Source organism: Marmota marmota, unplaced genomic scaffold, assembly GCF_001458135.2.
Source record: "Marmota marmota marmota unplaced genomic scaffold, marMar, whole genome shotgun sequence".
NCBI lineage: Eukaryota > Metazoa > Chordata > Mammalia > Rodentia > Sciuridae > Marmota > Marmota marmota.
Window position 1 is genome coordinate 2,164,249 of NW_026000079.1, and position 21,132 is coordinate 2,185,380.

The window sequence follows — 21,132 nt, forward strand, 5'->3', positions numbered from 1 at the left end:
TGCAAAATAAAGACTGATTCACATTAAATAGGCACAGTAATGTCAGCATGATTCTCTTGGAAACTGGTTGACCATGAATGAAGTTAACACTCAGACCCCCCAGGATGTCCTAGGGCATGTTTTCCCAAGACCACCTGATTCGGAATCATCTGGGGCATTTGTTTAAAAGTGCAGATTCGAGCCAGGTGTGGTGGTGTATGCCTATAATTCCAATGACTCAGGAGGCTGAGTCAGGAGAATTGAAAGTCTGAAGTCAGTCTGGACAATTTAGCAAGACCCTATCTCAAAAAAATAAAAACAAAAGAGGGGCTGGGGTTGTGGCTTAGCGATAGAGCACTTGCTTTGCACATGTGAGGCACTGGGTTCAATCCTCAGCACCCCATAAAAATAAATAAACAAAATAAAAATATTGTGTCCATGTATAACATGTTTTTATAAAAATGTTTTTAAATAAAAAATAAAAGGGCTGAGATATAATTCAGTGGTAGAGTGCCCTGGGTTCAATTTCTAGGATAGTACTTAATATATGGTGAATCTCCTGCTTCAGCTTCCAGGATAACTGAGATTATAGGCATGTACCACTGGTGGGTGCTTTTCTGTCTCTTGTGCCCTGTGCTGGGGATTGAACCCAACTGCATCCACATTTCATATTTCCTTTTTTTCTTCCCTTCTTTTTTTATAATTTTTTAATTTTTTATTTTTATACTAAGGACTGAACCCAAGGGCACTTAACCATTGAACTACATCTCTACTTTGTGTGTGTGTGTGTGTGGTGCTGGGGACTGAACCCAGGACCTTGTGCGTGCAAGGCAAGCACTCTACCAACTGAGCTATATCCCCAGCCCCTCCACCCTTTTTATTGTTTAGACAGAGTCTCACTAAGTTGCTGAGGCCTTGCTAAATTGCCCAGTCTGTCCCCGAACTTAGAGATCCTCTTGTTTCAGTCTCTCAAATTGCTGGGATTTTAAGTGTGTGCCATCATGCTCAGTCCTAGTTCATATTTTATTTTATAATACTTAAAATTATACATATTTATGATGTGCAGCACAGTGTTTCATAATATGTGCACATTGTGGAATGGCTAAATCAAACCAAATAGCATATATATAACACCTTGCATTACTTATGCACTAGTTATCTTTATTGGTGATGAGAACACGTAAATTCTACTGTCAGCAATTTTCAAGTGTACAGTACATGGTTATTTAACTATAATCATGTTGTACATTAGATCTCTTGAACTTATTCTTCCTGCGATTTTATATACTTTAATCAACATCTTCCCAATATATATCCCTCATTGTTTTCTTTTTAATAATAATAGCAAAAAAAGCTAGGATTGAATTTTTTTTCAATACTGGGAATTGAATCCAGGGGTCTTCTATCACTGAGCTACATCCCCAGTACTTTTTTTTTTTTTTAATATTTGTTTAGTTGTAGATGGACACAATATCTATATTTGTTTATTTGCTTTTATGTGGTGTTAAGGATCGAACCCAGGGCCTCACACTTGCAAGGCAGCCGCTCTACCACTTAGCTACAGCTACAGCCCCAGTATTTTTTATTTTTTCTTCAAGATAGGTCTCACTAAGTTTCCCTGACCAGCCTGGAACTTGTGATCCTCCTGCCTCAGTTTCCCAAGTCTCTGAGATATTACAGGCATGTGCCACTGCCCTCAGCTATGGATTGAATATTTACCAATTTGGATATATTTTAATCATATAAAACTCATTTATATCTTATAATCCTGTTGGAAATATACTATTATTATTCCCATTTAACAGATGAGAATAATGAATTCCAAGAGGTTAAATAAATTGCTCCAAGTTCACATAGTCCATAAACAATGGAGTCTGAGGCAGTCAGACTCCAATTTCTGTATATTTCCACCATTGCTACTGGTGGAGATTTCAAAGACTCATAATATGTGCACATTGCAGAATGGCTAAATCAAGCTAATCAAAAACTCAGAGCCTGATGGGAACTAATGCAAATTAGATTGTGCTCATGATTTGATGCCAATGACCTCAAGAGTGTTTTAGAGGATCAACTGCAATAGTAAGAAGCTGAATATTTTTATAATCAATGTTCACTCACATCAAATTGACCTCTTGTTGGACATTTTTGCAAGTTAATATTGGATTAGTGTTTACAGAGCAGTTGAAGTTGCTGCTTGTCCCTTATTCCTCTGCCTTTCCCATTGTAAGATCCAAATCTCTCATCAGATTTTTGCACTTTATAATTAGAGGTGCCCATAGAACAGAACTCCAAGAACTGTGTGCTTATTTCTATTCACTTGAATTTCCAGTGTCATCACAATGCCTGGCATGCAGCAGGGGCTCAATAAAGGCAGGAAGGCAGGGAACAAGGCCTTGTCTGGGAAGCGGAATTTAAGAAAACATGAAAAGATTTTTTCCTCTTCTCTTTACTTATGAGTTGGAGTTTCAAAAGAAGGTTGGTCTAGGGCTGGGGCTGCAGTTCAGTGGTAGAGCAATTGCCTAGCATAAACACTACCCCTGTCTTCAAAAAAGAAGTTTTGGTCTAGAGTTGAATTTTTTTTTTTAGCATTATTAGGGATTGAACCCAGGGCCTTATGCATGTGAGGCAAGCACTCTACCAACTGAGCCATATCCCCAGCCCTTTCATTTTTTATTTTGAGACAGGGTTTTGCTAAGTTGCCCAGGTTGGTCTCTAACTTGCAATCCTCCTGCCTCTGCCTCCAGAGTTGATGGGCACCACTATGCCCACCCCAAGTTACCATTACTACTCAGCCACACTGTTATTTTTTAAAGAGCTATTATTGAAAATTTCAAGGAGAAATAATCATTTCTGAGGGCCTTTCATGAAGCAAAACTTACTTCATTGTAACATCTGAGTCACCTGAGAAGATTCTTATTCTCCATGGTCAGCCTTCCTGGAAAAACAAAGGGCGATGTAATCCTTCCAACCTCTGAGGACTTCCAACCCTTTAGCTAAGGAATGGCTGTCACTACCGGATATAACTACCAAAGGGGATGGAGGTCCTCTCATTTCTCTCCTCCTTGTCCTCATACCTGCAAATAACATTTGGAATCATCTGGATGAGTTCACTGGTATTCTCCTAGAGCTGAATTTGAAGCCTCCAAAGCTCATTTTAAAGAAATTGTCTAGTTTTGTAAATCCAACTTCTTCCTGGTAAGTCTGATGAGTTTTATGTGCTTTGCTGGGGCTACCAGTGAGTCATAGACTACCAACTACCCCTTCAGAGCAGGAAGATTAACAGCAAAAATACCCCCCTGCTCAATTACTCCTTCTCTTGCAAACCCTGCCTTTTCACTCAACCTTTGTTTCTTGGCTTACTATAGACCTCTGGACCTTGGTCTCAGCCAAAGAGCAGAGACGTGAGAGGTAACAGGGAGAAAAGATGGAGATAGTGAAAACATGAGGCTTTACAAGAGCAAAAATTTGTTTTCTGCCAAGGTGGGGAGAAGGACTAACTCTCCAGAGAAGCCCAGTAAAAAGAGGCCAATTTCAGGTAATCAGCAAATACGATTCGGCACAAAACACAATTTTCATGGATTAAAATCTGCAACTTGATATTGGCAATTAGGCTAATTTCTTCAGTTTGTATTAGACATGCAAGTATAAGGTTACAGTGTTATATATAGACTTGTAGGGGTCTTTCCCTCTCTTTCCCCGCCCCATTTAAAAAACAAAAGAATTTCTAGTGCCTTGCAAAGGAGAAAAAAAATCGTCTTTGCTAAGAACTGATCTGCGGCTGTGGTGATGTGGGATGTTCCTTGTCGGGTTTGTTTTGTAAGAAATTTTCTTCTACAACTAAAATGAGGTTTTGAGTCCGCTTCTCTGACATCTCTCCCCACCACGTCCCTCCCCAGCCTGGCCCCAGGGTTAGAGGCGAGAAGAACAGGATTAGTACTCGCTCAGACTGTGCCACTTGGCTACAGGCTTGCGGGGACTCTCGCAAACCTCTCTCCAGTGCTCGGCACCACTGCTTGTGACACTGTGTGCCCCCAGGATCAGCCTCCCCACCACCTCGTTCTTGGTGGTGCGATCGAAGTCGATGACGAGGAACTCGATGCTGATGTCAGGCAGGAGGTCGGTTGGGATGTCATAGATGAAAGACTCATTGAAGATGGGGTTCAAAGTGCACTTCTTTACATGGGTTTTCTTCTTGGCAATGCGCTTTCTGCCGTAGTAGACGTTCACCTTGACATAAGGATCTGGGGCCCCCAAGGAGACAAGAAAAAGAGAGACAAGCCTATGACACGGTCCTCTCTTATATAACGATCATTTCATGTTGGGACTCTGCTACTCAGAGCTTTGGTGACCACCCCAACAAAGTCTCCAGGGACTGCTTCCTAAATGTACACACACTACACGTGAGTCTGTCCGCTTGACAGAGGGCCAAGAAAACCAACAGGAGCAGAACAGATCAACTTCCTTCATCAGGACTGAAGCAAGCATTTTCTTTCTCTTTTTGGTCACACTAGGGATTTTACCTAGGAGTGGTCTTTCACTGAGCTACATCGCTGGCAAAACTTTTATTTATTTTTATTTTTTATTTTTGGTACTGGGGATGGAACCCAGGAGCACTTTACCACTGACTACATCTCCAGTCTTTTTATTCTTTATTTTGAGAAGGATCTTCTTAAGTTGCTGAGGGCCTCACCAACTTACAGAGGTTGGCCTTAATTTACAATCTTTCTGCATCACCCCCCTTATTTTTATTTATTTATGTTTTATTTTGCTAAATTGCAGAGGCTGGCCTTGAACTTACAATTCTCCTATCTCAGCTTCCAAAGTCACTGGGATTATAAGCATATGCCACCAAGCCCAGTTAACAAAGAAGCAGTTTTTTTTTTTTTTTTTAAACAAAGAATTTTTTTTTTTAATATTTATTTTTCAGTATTTGGCGGACACAACATCTTTGTCTGTATGTGGTGCTGAGGATCGAACCTGGGCCGCACGCATGCCAGGCGAGCGCGCTACCGCTTGAGCCACATCCCCAGCCCCCAAAGAAGCAGTTTTTTAAAAATATATTTTTAGTTGTAAATGGACACAATACCTTTATTTAATTATTTTTATGTGGCTCACATGTGCTAGGCAAGTGCTCCAACACTGAGCTACAAACCCAGCCCTTATTTTTTTCCCTGAAGTTAAATATTTTGTTTTTAATTTTGTTGCAAAGCTGTTGCTTCAGTGTATAAAGATAACACCACATGAAGGCATTTATAAAGTTGTTCTTCTGATACTGTACAATAAACACTTTCCTCCACTCCCAGTTATTACCAATGGAAAAGTCATTAAGTATGTTGACCTAAATCAATGGGTCAATGGTTGTAAGGAACTTACAATATTATCAATATTATATAAGACTTACAACAACAAGTTTATCCTTAAATTGCATAATTTTTTGGGGGGGTACCAGGGATTGAACTCAGGGGCACTTAACCACTTGAGCCACATCCCTAGCCCTTTTTCTTTCTTTCTTTTTTTTTTTTAATGTTTGATGATTGTCCTTTATTTTATTTATTTATTTATTTATTTATATGTGGTGCCGAGACTTGCCTCACGCATGCCAGGCAAGTGCGCTACCGCTGAGCCATAACCCCAGCCCTGTTGTTTTTGCTTTTGAGACAGGATCTCACTAAGTTGCTTAGGGTCTCACTACATTGTTGAGGCTGGCTTCAAACTTGCAATTCTCCTGCCTCAGCCTCCCGAGCCACTAGGATTACAGTTATGCACCACCATACCCAGTGAATTACATGATTTTTTTTTTTTAAGATTTTTTTTTTAGTTGTTGACAGACCTTTATTTTTATTTATTTTTATGCGGTGCTGAGAATCGAACCCAGTGCTTCACACATGCCAGGCAAGTACTGTACCACTGAGCCCCAGCCCCAGCCCTTACATGATTTTTGTAAGTATAATTTAATGAATTTACCACAGATAATTTAATGAATTCTGAATACCACAGCCTAAAGTCCACTCCAATAATCATAAGGTATTGTAAAAAAGATATAAATTGTGTTTATGCAATCATTGGGAAGTTAAGGGGTATTTTCTTCCTGTATCAGGAAGTTTTCGAGAGCATGGGGACTAACAATGACTGTAGTCCTTTTGAGAAGTTATGACTTCTGGAGCAATGCTCAGCTCCTGGCCTGCAGACCTTTTAGGATGCCTAGTGAAATGTAAATACCTCCTTTGTTCACCCAAAGCACTTCCCCACCTATTGGACATAAAGACAGAGGCAAGGGCTCCTGAAATGTGGGGTATGTCTGGGCCACAGGCAAGGAGTGTGGGGTGGTTCAGACGGTCACACGTAGGTTGAAGTAAATAGCTGCTACCTGAGAGACCGGTGATATCCATCTTCGGCAAGTGTCTGGCTTTGAGGACCACCACTGTCATTCTCTGTGCCACCGGCTGATATGACAGAGACACCTGGAGCTCCCCTCTACTAATGCACTTCTGTAAGAGAGAAAGAGCAAGTGAGAATCCAGAAGGAGGGAGCAGGGCATGGCACAGAAATTGTGCAGAGGAGTGGAAAGAGAAGCAGGGGTGAACAGGAAAGATGTTCATTCTCTGAGAGGAAGTTATGATCCTATTTAACACAGGGGAAAGGAAGCAGAATCTCTTCTGAAATTAAGTACGATCCTTGGCATGGAAAAGCAGCATAGCCTCACAGTTAGGAGCATGGACTCCGAGGCCAGAGTGGCCTGGTTTCAGAGTTAGACTGCTCTTTCTTTCTTTTTAAATTTTTTTCACATCAGGGAAGTTGAGGCAAGTGCTATTTCATATCAACAACCTTGGATAAGTTACTCAACGTCTTTGTACTTTAGTTTTCTAATAATAATAATACCTACCTCATAGGATTATTAGGATCAAATGGGTTCAAATTTGGAAATTACAACACTGCCCAGCACTTAGTATTCTCTCATTTGATTCTAGGGATAAAATTAAGTTTTGCCATGTGCAGTGGTGCTGTCACCCCAGCAACCCGGGAGGATGAGGTAGGAGGATTGCAAGTTCAAAGCTAGACTCAGCAACTTAGTGAGACCCTGTCTCAAAATAAAAAAACAAAAAAAAGGCCTCAGTGGTAGAGCACTTGCCTAGCATACACAAGGTCCTGGGTTCAATCCCCACACTGAAAAGGAAAAACAAAACTTTTTTTTAATTGGAGCTGGGTGTGTATCTCAGTGGTAGGGTGCAAGCTTAGTGTGCACAAGGCCTAGGTTCAGTCCTCATCACAGAAGGAAGAAAGAGAAAACAAAAAGTTTTGAAGACCTTGGTGAGGAGGTAGGAGATGTGGGTTTGAGTCTTTGCCACTTACCACGAGGCCATGGGCAAGGCCTTGAACTTTCTGAAGCTTATTCCTCCATTTTGCAAGGTGAATATCCATACCTGTTCTACCTGCCTCAGTGCGTGCACTTCAGTACCTTTTCCAAGATGCCCTTTTATCTGCCTCTTCATCTTTGTTCTTATGTCTTTTCATTTATTCTAGGCTGTATTCTGAATTCTGGGGAAAACTCTATGCTTTGAAGAACTTTTTTTAAATTTATTTACCTTTTATTTTTGCAGTACTGGGGGTTGAACCCAGGAGTTCCTGAAGGCTAGGCAAACATTTTCTTACTTATATTCCATCCCAGCCCTCCTTCCTCCGTCTCTATTTATCTATCAATCTATGCTAGGGATTGAACCCAAGGGTGCTTTACAACTGATCTACATCCCCAGTCCTTTTTATTCTTTATTTTTTTAATTTTATTTTTTATTTATTTATTTTTTAAAATTTTAATATTTATTTCTTAGTTCTCGGCAGACACAACATCTTTGTTTTGCATGTGGTGCTGAGGATCGAACCCGGGCCGCACGCATGCCAGGCAATCGCGCTACCGCTTGAGCCACATCCCCAGCCCTTTATTCTTTATTTTGAGACAGGGTCTTGCTAAGTTCCTCAGAGCCTCACTAAATTCCTGAGGCTGGCCTTGAACATGCAATCCTCTTGCATCAGCCTCCAGAGTGACTGGATTAAAGGCATGCACCATCATGACCAACTGGCCTTTAACATTTGAACCACATTTGGATATTTACTACATGCTACATACTAGGAATTCAAAGCTGACAGGACTCAGTTCTTGCTCCCCACGAGTTTAGCATGCAAGACATAGAGATGCAAATATACGTGTACTTGTCAGAATAATAAGAAGTCTGTTCTAAGTGCTCTGGGTACTCAAGAAGAATGAGGCTGACACGGCTTGCAGAAGCAGAGTTGACTTTTCTAGCTGATATCTGGGCTGAGTTGATAGAGAATAAAAAAAAAAATATGAGGTAGCTTGGTGCAGTGGCACAAACCTGTGATTCCAGCGACTTAAGAGGCTGAGGCTGGAGGATCACAAGTTTGAGGCCAGCCTCAGCAATTTAGTGACACACTGGCTTAAAAAGTTTTCCAAAGGGCTGAGGGGTATAGTTCATACCCTGGATTCAACTCCCAGTACTAGGGAAAAAAATAAGTCTGAGGCAATGAACAGATGAGCAGAAAGATCGTGTACAGCCCAGCAACAGGGACCTAAAAGTGTATGCAATGTTCAGAGAATGGTGAGAGGTGAGGGTGTGTGAAGTTGGGGAGTTTGTCAGAAACCTGGGAGGGTGAGTGGGCTACGCTAGGGCGATGAACTGTAGGGACAAAATGGCAGTTTGCCACTCACAGGCAAGAGGAGGTCTGTAAGAATACAAGTAGCAATGCTGTTATTTTATTAAAATGACCATGACTTTAGAGACAGTTGGAGAATGAAGTAAAGTAGGGAAAGGTCAAAGTCAGAGGCACCTGTAATGGACAAGGAAACAGAAATGAGGCTGAGACAAGAAAAAAAGTAAAAAGGAGGAATTTAGGACAGAAGTTAAATGTGGGACAATATTATCTCCCTGTTATCAAACTGCATTCTTTATATTCTTTCAGACCCCAAAGAAGTGTCACCTACTCCAGGATTGCTTTGATTGAGTAAAATAGACTGGCTGCGTTCGGTGCCACACACCTATAATCACAGTGACCCTGGAGGCTGAGGCACGAGGATTGGAAGTTAAAGGCCTGTCTGGGCAAGTTGGCCAAACCCTGCCTCAAAATAAAAAAAGACTTGGGATATAGCTCAGAGGTAGAGTGCTCCTGGGCTCAATTTCTAGTACCAAAAAATAAAAAAATAAAGAGAGAGAGAAAGAGAGAGAGAGAGAAATAGCAACTTCCCAAGGGAGAAGAGCAGATAGATCAAAATCACTTCTAAAATTTCACTTATTGGTCAGCATCCAGATGCTGTGTCCACTTTGCCTCAAACAAGCTGGACCACAGTACTAGACCCTTCATTACATCAGGAACCTGGGGAGTAATTAATTAATTCTCCAAAATGATGTGATCTTCCTCCACTGAACTTATTTCTCACTACTGAGAAACTCAAAAAACTAGTTCGGGTGGATATGGTTGTGGTTGTGCACACTGCTACTCCCAGTGAGTTGGAAGGATGAGGCAGGAGGAGTGCAAGTTCAAACCCAGCCTCAGCAACTTAGTGAGTACCTGTCTCAAAAGAAAAAATAAAAAGGGTTGGGGATGTAGCTCAATGGCTAAGCACCCCTGGGATCTATCACCAGTACCAAAACAAAATAAAATAAAAACATAGTTGAGTAATTTTCTCTCAGATCCCTTTTCCCACCCCAAATGTAGGGGTATAAATAGTCTCATGTACCGGTCTTTTTGTAAGTATTTTATACATCTGATTTAATGAATTACTTCACCCTTCCAGTCCCAACCGTTTGCCATATAGGCCTCTCCCTCTCCCTTCCTCCTTTCGCATCAGAAGGAGAATGAGAGCCTTTTCTCCCCCTCTTCCCAGGGGGCCAACATTGGCTTGGGTTAGCTGAGGAATATAGGAAGTGTCTCTATCCCATCCCACTAGCTCATGGGTCCTTTCTTTCATAACTGGGGAAGCAAACTAATGCTGTAGTTACACACTGGGCTTTCTCCAGAATTGCTTGCCTTCACTTTACAGCTTACTCCTTCCTCCTAGGTGACAATGAGTAGATTACTCAACTCCTCTCAGCCTCTATTTTATTGTTATTATTGTTGTGTGTGTGTGTGTGTGTGTGTGTGTGTGTGTGTGTGTGGTACTGGATGCTGAACCCAGGGATGCTTTACCACTGAGCTACATCCCCAGTACTTTTATTTATTTATTTAAACTTTGAGATAGTGTCTCACTAATTTGCTGAGACTGACCTAGAACTTGTGACTCTCCTGCCTCAACCTCCCAAGTTGCTGAAATTATCGGAGTGTGCCATTGTGTCTGGATACATTTTTTTGGGGGGGTCAGGAATTGAACGCAGGGGCACTTAACCACTGACCTGCATTTCCATTTCCAGCCCTTTTTGATATTTTATTTAGAGATAGGGTCTCACTGAGTTGCTTAAGGCCTTGCTCAATTGCTGAGGCTGGCTTTGGACTCATGATCCTCCTGCCTCAGACTCCTGAGCCATTGGGATGACAGGCATGTGCAATTACACCTGGCTGTCTAGCTGAAATTTTATAGAGAGAGTTTTACTCTTTTTTCAGGGTAAACGTAAGTGGCTAATAGTGACGACTTTGAAATCAGACCGATTCTAAATCCAAATTCCACCAGCTAAACAACCTTGGGCAAGCTGTTTAATTTCTCTAAGCCTTAGTTTCTTATAGGAATAAAGTAAAATGGGTGACTTTACATGCCACCTAGCACCTAGTAAGACTTCAGTAAATTGTGACCATTACTATTATATCTATTATTAACCAAGTTTGATACCTGGGAGCTATGTGTGGTTTGTAGATGTTAATATTTGGTTTTGACAAAGCAAATAAAGATAAGGAAGCCTGAATCAGTGGAGAAGGAGATTTAGAAAGGCCACTGAAAAACAACTGCACATCTTCTAGAAAGAGCCTTGCCTATAGATGCTGCACGTCTCTCTTGGTGTCTTTTCCACCTGCAAGCCCACTCCAGACTCTGAGGAGAATCAGAGGGCTTGGAAATGGACAGAAGAATCTCCTAGACCAGCAGGGGTGGGGATGCAGTCAGTGTCCAGGAACGCTCGTCCACTGAAGACTCACACTGCACCAGGGGTATGGGTGGGGGAGCAGGAACGCACCCTCTGGGTGTGTGTTCTTGCCTCTTTGCTGTGTAGTAGGCACCTGTCCCACTGCAGTCAAGTGGCCATGCCCAGAGAAACTGCTTCTGCCACCTGGCACACTCAGATCCAATCCCCAGGGGCCAGGGAAGTCCAAGAATTTGGAAGAAAGTTGGAGGCATTCAGTCAGAGCATAAAGGGGGTGCTGGTTCAATTCCAGGTTACAATGAGACATCCTAGAGCCAAACACTGCGAGATCCTTGCATCCTCTGAGGTTGGAGTCAGAAGAATAGAGATGGAGAAAGTGACTTGTTTCATCCCCTTCTCTGCCTTCTTCTGACAACCCATCTCTTTTCCTCGGGCCTCTGTCACCCCTAGTCCCTTTTTGACACCCCTTTCAGCAGCTCTGCTGCTCCACTCCCTGTTTCATCTATCTTTCTCTCCTTGCAGGAGGATCCTTTCAACAATGTAACCACGAACCTGGGAAAGCCACTGACCAGCCCGACTCCTCCGCACAGCTCATGCACTTGGCAGTCCAAGACTGCGAATGGAAGAGGATGGCTTCATGCCAGGCTGCCGCTGGGAAGAGACTGGCAAGGGAAGGGACTGATTTGGGCTGGGAACAAAACAGTCTCAAATCCAGGGCACTGGACAGAGAGGACAGACAATGGCAATTGCTAAACTGCCAGGGGCTCTTGGCAACAGCCAAGTTTGTTTCCACTTTATTAATTCCTTTCATGAGGGCTAAGCCAGGGCTGGGATCCTGAGCAACATATCTCCTAGGAGAAGCTCCAGACAAGACGTCTGGGCCTGTGCAGCCCCACAGCCACACTCCCATGTGTCCCTACCAATGCTTATGGACAGGACTATTTCATCTGACCCATGCTGGTATTCCCTGGTCATGAATCCTTGTGATTCCTAGGGGTGCAGTTCCAAATGTCTACCCCAGACCCTTCTGACTATAGCCAAGAGTGAGTCTGCCTTTTCTGGTGAACATCAGCTAGACCTGCTCTGAACTATACACATGCAGGGAAGTCTTCTCCTGGTCTGTGTAGGGCATCCCCCCACAGCGTGGGACCGAATTCTCTTCCTCCAAAGATACCTGGGTAGATAATGGTAAGAATAACATTTTTATAGACAACCCCCTACCCCAAGCAAAAAATTAATTTCTTGTCCTCCTCATTATTACAACTTTTTTTTTTCCCTGTATTGGAGATTGAACACAGGGGCACTCTACCCCCAAGCTAACCCTCAGATTTATTAATTTATTTAGGTACCAGGGATTGAACTCAGTAGCACTCGACCACTGAGCCACATCCCCAGCCCTGTTTTGTATTTTATTTAGAGACAGGGTCTCCCTGAGCTGCTTAGTGCCTTGCTGTTGCCGAGGCTGGCTTTGAGCTTCGCCATGCCTCCTGTCTCGGCCTCCAGAGCGGCGGGGATTACAGGTGTGCGCCACCATGCCTGGTCAGTGTCCATTTGAAGAAGCTCAGGACTGGTCATCATTTCTGACTGTCCATTTCACTGCCTGACTCTGAGCGAATAAATATTCTTTCCGGGCCTTAGTCTCCTTCTAGGCTGGATGATGAAAGCCAATGGGATCACTTTAGGAGCACAATTTTCTCCCTCATAAATATACAGAAAGATATAAGAAGCTTCAGAAATTAACCGGAACTCAGCCACATGGTGTGTAGTCCCAGCTACTCCTCTGAGATTCTGAGGAGGGAGAATTACTTGAGCAGGAGTTTGAAACTAGCTTGGGCAACATAATGAGACACCTCCCTCTACTTTGCTGTCTAAAAGGGAATTAATTCTTGATGTAAGGAGGTAACAGTATTAGCTATAATGCCCAATATATTTGAGCTAGCTTCTGGAACTAATTTTTAAAATTTTATTTATTTATTTTTTTAAATACCTGGTACTCCACTTAGAGCCTCATGCATGCTATACAAGCACTGTACCGTTGAGCTACATCCATAGCCTGAAACTATTTTTTTTTTAAGTGACAACTTTGTTTTCTTGCATTTTATCCCATAATAAACCCCCCATAAAGAGAAGGGAGGTGGTGCAGGCCAGGGATAAGGAGGGCACAGTGGGAAAGAAATGATTGACAAAGTAGATAATAGAGAGTTGTTAGAGTGCTCTGAATTTCTTCAGGTCATGTTGATGACCTGGGACAATGGTCATGGGAATAAGAGGGCTCTTAAAATCTCAAGACTTACAAAGGACCTTAGAGGCCATCCAGTCTAGCTATTGAGATTGAAAAGAGAGAAAGTAAAAGGAACAGTCAGTTTTCCTGGAACATAAAGAGAGTTGTCACATATGTGTATTAAGGGGAGGGAAAAGGGGGATGTGGTGGAATTTTAAGGTTTTGTTTCTTTTGTTTCTTCATGGTTGTGATTTAGGGCGGAGGTGGCTCTCAGGACTTCAGGCCCCAAGAAAGGTTTATTGAGGGTGCATGGGTTTGCTTGGGCAGACTCTGTGGCCAGAATATCACTCTGAAAGAGGCCGCTCTGCTAATTATAGGGAAACAGACTTACCCTCACCTAGTCTTTCTTTCATCTGAATGCATTCCTCTGGTCCCTGCTCCTGGTCCTCTGTCTTACCAATGAGGAAGGAGCCCACCCTCTGAGAGCAGAAACTGTCAGGCATGGTTAAAATCCTTTCTCCCCCTTGTCTTTCTGCTTGCCTGCCCCACCCCCACAAGACCCTCTTTGCCTCACTAGGCCCAGGGGCTGGGAAACAGCCTCTCTCCCAGCCCTCAATGCCTTTTTTCACAGGAAAGAGCCATTGACAGTGCTGCTTGGAATGGGAATTGGGTGGAAAGAGAAAAGGAGGGAGAGAGAACTACATTAAGGTCTGGCCTTCACTGCAGAATGGAAGGGCATTCAGGTGGTGGCTGCAGACTTGGGCATCACAAAGGGGCAGCTGAGTGGGGATGGGCATTCTGCCCAAGTAAAATGGCCCAAAGTGAAGGAGGCAATCAGAGGAAGAAGTTCCTGAGAAGTGATTTTAGGGGAAAAAACAATCAAAAGGATAAATAGAAGTTGTCTACTTTTCCAAAGAACAAAAGAAAGGACAGTCATTTTGATTATGAAGATTTTGCTACAGGAGATGATTTTGAAAAACAGTTTAAACAAGTAATCAGGGAACCTAAACTATAATCTTTTTTTTTTTGTTTTAGGTACCGGGGATTGGACTCAGGGGCATTCGACCATTAAGCCACATTTATTGTTTTATTTAGAGACAGGGTCTCACTGAGTTGCTTAGCATCTCACCGTTGCTGAGGTTGGCTTTGAACTCACAATCCTCCTGCCTCAGCCTCCCGAGCTGCTAAGGCTAAGCTATAATCTTATAATCAATATTATTCTTATAAATAAAACTATTCTTATAAATAAAACTATTCTTATAAATAAAACATGAAGCTGTGGGTTCAACCCCCAGAATCATTCACACACGCAGAAAAGAAACTTCTTTGTTTTTTAAACCAACTTTCCTTTTCCCCCTAATCTATTCTTTTTCTACATGTAAAGTTAAAATTATATTCAAAGACTTTATATGAAGTATTTAGATACTCAGTATTCAAGCATGGCCCCAGAAATAGACATTAAACCTAGTTAACATTTTATTTTCCATGCAAACAGAGAGGAGCAATAGCCAAATTAATCCAAAATTCTTTCCAGAGATGAGCACATGCCTGTAATCCCAGTAACTCAGGAGGTTGAGGCAGGAGGATCATAAGTAAACAACTTAGGGAGACCCTGTCTCCAAAAAAAAAAAAAAATAAAATAAAATAAAAAGGATTGGAGATGTAGCTCCACAGCAAAGCTCCTCTGCGTTCAATCCTCAATACCAAAATTCTTTCTAGATCAGTGCTGTCCAATGTTCTATATTTGGACTGGCCAATATGGTAGTTACTACACACATGTGCCTATCGAGCAATTGAAATATGGCAAGTGTGATAGAGAAACTGAATTTTTTTGCGTGTGAGTGTTGGGGATCGAACCCAGGGCCTTGTGCTTGCAAGGCAAGCACTCTACCAACTGAGCTATATCCCCAGCCTGAGAAACTAAAATTTTAATGGAATTTAAGTTAAAACTTAAATAAACATGTAGCTAATGGCTACCATATTGGATGGCTGAGGTTTTCTTTTTCTTCTTTTCTTTCTGCTGTGCTAGGGATTGAACCCAGGGCCTCACCCAGGCTAGGCAAGCACTTTACCAGTAAGCCACATCCCTAGCTCAAAACAGCTTGGTTCTGGATGTTTTAGCAGACATTTCATTTGCTTTTTCACAAGGGATTGCTTTCCATTTGGTTTTGGCCCATAGTGAGTTTATGTTCTCTGATCACATTCTGACAAGTTGCAAAATGAAACAGCCCAGAAGCATTCTGGTTGGCAAGGGCAACCAGCCTGTGATTTTAAACTGGCCGTGGGGACTTCCCATGGATACAATCAGGAACTGACAATATGTATGTTATGAGTAAGGACAAAATGAGGGCTTTAATCTAGCAGAGAAAAACCATGAAAATCTTTTTAAAAGTGTACTTCCTCTTGAACTTCAATTTCAAAACCTAAAGGGTGGGACTTCGGGTGTAGCTCAGTGACAGAGTGTTTGCCCGGCATGCTCAAGGCCCTGGGTTAGATTCCCAGTACCATTAAAAAACAAAATCAAAGTAAAATAATAAAAAGAGAGAGGACAGAGAGACAGAAAAAACACTGATGGCTAAGTTTACTTAACTCATGCCCTATGAGAGGCATTTCCATATGCTCCTTATATGAAATATTTTTTAAAAATTTTAAAGAAATATTTTTACAATTTTATTTATTTTTGGATACTAGCAATTGTATCCATGGGTGCTTTACCACTAAGCTATATCCTCAGTCTTGTTTATTTTTTGAGACAGGGTCTTTGTAAGTTGCTGAGGGTGGCCTTGAATTTGCACTCCTCCTGCCTCAACCTCCCAATTGCTAAAATCACAGTCATTTTTCCACTGCACCTGACCTCGTTGCTACTGTCTAAGCTAGAAAGTAGAGTGCCACTGTGCTTTACTTTTAAAAGTTGTTTCTTGGAAGAATTAAATCTTTTTTTTTTTCCTCTTCACTTTTGAGTATCAGGAATTGAACCCAGGGCTTCATGCTTGCTAGGCAAATGCTTTACCACTGAACTACATCCCCAGCCCTTGGAGGAAGTAATCCGCCAGGACCTCTGTTTTATTTTGACCACTGCTTATCCTTGATAACCAAGAACTTGCATTAACCTCTCTATAGCCCTTTTTGCTATCCTTCCCAATCCCCCTTCCCTATCCCCTTATTTCCCCCAACCCACCTTCCCTCCCCAACATGCTCTTCCTCCTCACCTGGATGTTCCTCTTGATGATGTCCCTGGTCAGTTGTACCTTGCCTGTACTGGGATCCACCCCAGCCAATGGCACCATCACCTCCCCAATGACGTCATCCCGAGAGAAGCGATCAAAGCTGAGGACGAGGAAATGTAGCACCAGGTCCTGCAACTGGCTGTAAGGAATTCCGTAGAAGGTGAAGGTCTCATCAAACACGGGGTCCAGGGTCTTCCGCAGCACTCTGGTCTTCACCCGATGCCGCTTGTCAGGAAGGATGGTCATTTTGATGTAGGGGTCAGAGCCCTGGGTCTGGTCATCCATCACTGGCAGCCCATGGGCCTCCTGGATTGTCACCACCAGGGCTTTTTTCGGGAAGTTATAGTCCACTGAGAAGGTGAGGGATCCTAGCATGACATCCTCCTCTGGAGATGATGGAGAGGTGGTTTTGCTCTCCCCAGGGGTCAGGCTTGTAATGGGGCTCCTCAGTTCTTCCCCATAGTCCATTTTGATGGGCAATTGGTCTATACAAGATCCAGAGGTGGGCCCCCTGGGATCCTTGTCTCGGCTCAGCAGGCCAGCCTCTGCTGCATCCACCAACAGGTTCCCGCGGCCACCTTCCCTCCCAGGGCCATCTTTGTCTCTCCGCACTTTGATGATTTTCTTCTTGTTGCTGAGGGTCTCTGGGTATATGCTGATGCCTTTGAGCATGTGAATAAACTTGTACGGTGGGGTCTTGTGCTTCTTCTCTGCCTGCTGATGGCAGCATGTCCAGACAAAGACAGTCACTGAAACACACACCACCAGTACAGAGGCCCCGATGAGGCCAGCCACCACTGGTGACACATCTGAAGGCAGAGACCAGAGATGCGTCAAGGCAGGTGGATTTCAACCCCTGTCCAGAGCCTCCCGCTCAGTGCCTCTGCTGGAGCCAAGCTAACCTGCAACCTATCCTTTGAAGGAGAAGATACTCATTTGGTCTTTGGAGCTTTTCCCTTCTCTTAGAGATGCCTTCACCCACCCTCTCCATCCAATTCATGCCTTTTCCTTTCTGCCAAACCTGGATGAGAAGTTTAGCTGTCTTTGAAGTGCCCCACCTGTCTCTCTGTTCTTTTCTTGATCTTCTCTCAGTAGTTACAGACTTGGTTTGATCATATTGATTTATGCTTCCCATAAAGCTGCTCTGTCTATATTCTAAGGTCACCTTTCTCCCTGGGGACCTGTTCACCTCAACTCTTATACAAGGGCATAAGCTGCAACTTTGGTTTTAGGAGGACATTCCATAGCACCCAGTATAGGGTTTGAAAACAGTGATCCGGTGTAGACTGCCAGGTTGTGGGGGAAGTTGTGGAATTAAATTTAGATGGTCTTGGTGGGGTGACCAAGGGCAATATAAGACTATGGATAGTTAAAAGAACTCTGGATCTGCATACTTTCAAAATATATTTCAAAATTTCAGCTCCAAGATATTTAAAGTATTTTAAATAGGAAGAAATAGGGACTATGGAAAATGTCACTTCTTAATGTCTCCTTCTTAGCAAGACTTTTCCTGACTACCCTACTGATTTATTTATCATGGTGCTAGTGATGTATCCCAGGGCCTCTTGCATGCTGGGCAAGCACTCTACCACTGAGAGGCACCCCCAGTGTTGATTACCCTATTTAAAAAGTGCAACCTTCTCCACCTTCAACACCCGCACTTCCCGTCCTGTTTAATGTTTTCATATGCCTCGTCATTATCTCTCACATATTTGTACATGCATGCAAGAAAAATACACACATCTGTAAGAAAAATAAATATATACACCACCCATAATTTTACTATTTATTGTTTTATCTTCTCTAGAATGTGAGCCTCAAGAGGGTAGGACTTTCTGTCTGCTCTGTTCATTGCTGTATCCCCAGTGCTTAAAATACAGTGGGTATGTATGTGTTTGATGAACAAATAACTAATGAGAAACAGATCTTTTTAATCTTCATTTTTCCTCATTTTGTCTCTTTCCACAACTACTGGACCCTGCTTTAGATAATCAGGTTTGGGCTCCTCCCCTTATCTCAAGTTCACTGAAGGAAATTGGGTTTTGGCTTTTATAGCTCTAGAAAGGGCTAGTAGCTTTCACCTTACTTTTTAAAAAATATTTTTAGTTGTAGACAGACATAGTACCTTTATTTTGTTTGTTTGTTTATTTATTAATTTAATGTGGTGCTGAGGATTGGACCCAGGGCCTCATGCATGCTAGGCTCTACCACTGAGCTACAGCCCCAGCCCTCACCTTACTTTTTAAGGAAAGACTCAGGAGACAGGGAGAGCTAAGGAAATAAATGTGATTTCAGCATATTCCATATTTTTCCTGGAATATCCTTCTCCCAGGCGTCTGCATGGCTTATTGCTTCACTTACTGCAGGGCTCTGCTCAAACCCTACCTTATCAGAGAAGCATTTCCTGTCTGCCTCAAATGAGAAAATATACCTATTACCCTCCTTAATTTTCGTCATAGTGTTTATTACCCTGACTTATGTTTGTCTGGCTTCCCTCACCAGATAAGTTTAATAACAGTGACATTGCCTGTTTTGTTCACTGCTCAGGTTCTAGAACCATGTGGTATATACTAATTGCTCAATGAACAACTGAGTTAGTTAATTTAAACTAACCTCCACAGATTAGAAAACGAGGATGAGGTCAGTATGATTACATATCAGGGATAAATATAAATTTCTACTTGGACTTAAAAACCTACCTATTGGCAATAACCTCACTTGATAAAGTTGGACAAAAATGACTTAGTAGTTTCGGTGAGCAGAGGCTTGGATTAAATTTAGGTTAAATCAACTTGTACCATAAGCATGAAATCCAGATCTCACAAGGGGTAGATATAATTTCATCTGCACTGGTCACAGCACATATAGAACATTCTGTATAGCAATGATAATAATAAAACTGCTGTTTTGTTTTTTTTTTGGTGTGTGTGTGTGTGTGTGTGCACGCATTTATCATGTCCCTGCCAGGGATATGTCTGAATCAAAGAACTCATTGAATAGGATCATTAATATCTCTCCTTTTTAATTAAGAAATCTGGGAATTCAGAAATCTGTCTAAGGCTACATACTAAAAAATGGTACTAGATTTAAATTCTAGTCTGCCTGATACCATAGTCCATTCTCTACATCATGAATAATCACTATAGTAAAAAATTAGAAACTATATCAAATGAAAAATTGAAGCAACTAGAGCTGGGGTATCTAAGAATAATAATCATCTTTAATTAAAATTACGTTAGATATTTTGATGGAAGGATGCTGGATTTGATCCATTCAAGTACAGGGCCAGTACCAATGTGCACAGGTTATAGGAAGACACATTAAAAAAAATTTTTTTTGTAGTAGTAGATGGACAGCATGCCTTTATTTTGTTTCATTTTTATGTGGTATTAAGGATCAAACCCAGTGCCTCACACATGCTAGGCAAGCACTCTGCCTCTGAGCTGCAGCCCCAGCCCCAAAGACAGATTTTTGACTCAATGAAAAGAGTCAAATTATTATTAGAACTGCCTCACAACCAGGTGTGGTGACGCATGTCTGTAATCTCAGTGACTTGGGAGCCAGAGGCAGGAGGATAACAAGCTCAAGGCTAGCCTCAACAACTTAGGGAGACCCTGTCTCAAAATTAAAAAAGGGATGGAGATGTAACTTGGTGGTAAAGTATCCCTGTGCCCAATCCCAAGTACCAAAAACCAAATCAAGACAAAAACAAAGAACTGCCTCACAGTAACCTGGATGGCTTGATGAGAGCTATTCTCCAATAGAAAAATTTCAAACAAAGAAGTTGGATAATGATAATTCGGGCATGTTTGAAAAGGAATTTCTTTAACAGGAATTGGAATAGATGGCTCAGAAATTCTACCTCAACATTCCATGGCTCTACAAAAGTTGGGAACCAATAAGAAAAGAAGGGGTTACATTTTAAAATAATATATCTGAGGAGTAAAACAATTATTATTTTTCTTTGAGGTGTCTTACACATATTAAGCAAATGCTCTACAACTGAGCTACACCTCCAACCCCCAAAACCATCATTACCAAAATAAATTAATGTAACTATGTCTATGTCCATGGACACAGTTCCGTCTCAAATATGAAATGAAATATGCAGGTTTTAGGGGTTTTTCAAAAACTAGAGGCATCCTTAGTGGTAAGCTCCTTGAGGGCAAGCAGGAATAACACTTTGTTTGTCTCTGAATCCCTCAGAGTGTCTTATACATCTAATGGGAGATTAGTAAATATTTGAACAACTGATTAGATTCTCATTGTCAATCAGATCAGCCACAATCTGGAGTGGCTTTTCACTCCTCAATCAGGGGCTTTCCTACAAATTGCTTTCTACTGCTTAGTGAAACTCAACACTAATTGCCTGTAAAAAGAGAAAAGCTGACAACTACAAAGAAAGGTATATTTTTGAGAATGATATGAAAGGGAAGACTGGGCTGGGGATGTGGCTCAAGCGGTAGCGCGCTCGCCTGGCATGCGTGCGGCCCGGGTTCGATCCTCAGCACCACATACAAACAAAGATGTTGTGTCCGCCGATAACTAAAAATAAATAAATAAATATTAAAAAAAAAAAAAAAAAAAAAAAAAAAAAAAAAAAAAAAAAAAAAAAAAAAAAAAAAAA

The 21,132-nt window shown here is 42.0% G+C and overlaps 1 protein-coding gene across 2 annotated transcripts in view; it reads right to left on the reverse strand.

Annotated features, from left to right (window-relative positions):
- Window positions 1–2,789: 2,789 nt before the first annotated feature.
- The window catches only part of Syt11 (synaptotagmin 11), a 21,556-nt gene continuing 3,213 nt past the window's right edge, over window positions 2,790–21,132 (reverse strand). Inside the window, exons 2-4 of one of the 2 annotated variants that reach the window (XM_015502754.2) lie at window positions 16,488–17,314; window positions 6,344–6,467; window positions 2,790–4,220 (exon numbers count right to left, since the gene is read on the reverse strand). In XM_015502754.2, coding sequence (XP_015358240.1) covers window positions 3,910–4,220; window positions 6,344–6,467; window positions 16,488–17,314 — 1,262 coding nt within the window. In that variant the 3' untranslated portion in view covers window positions 2,790–3,909. The remainder of the gene's footprint in view (window positions 4,221–6,343; window positions 6,468–16,487; window positions 17,315–21,132) is intronic. The other variant, XM_048814725.1, reaches the window with a different exon arrangement.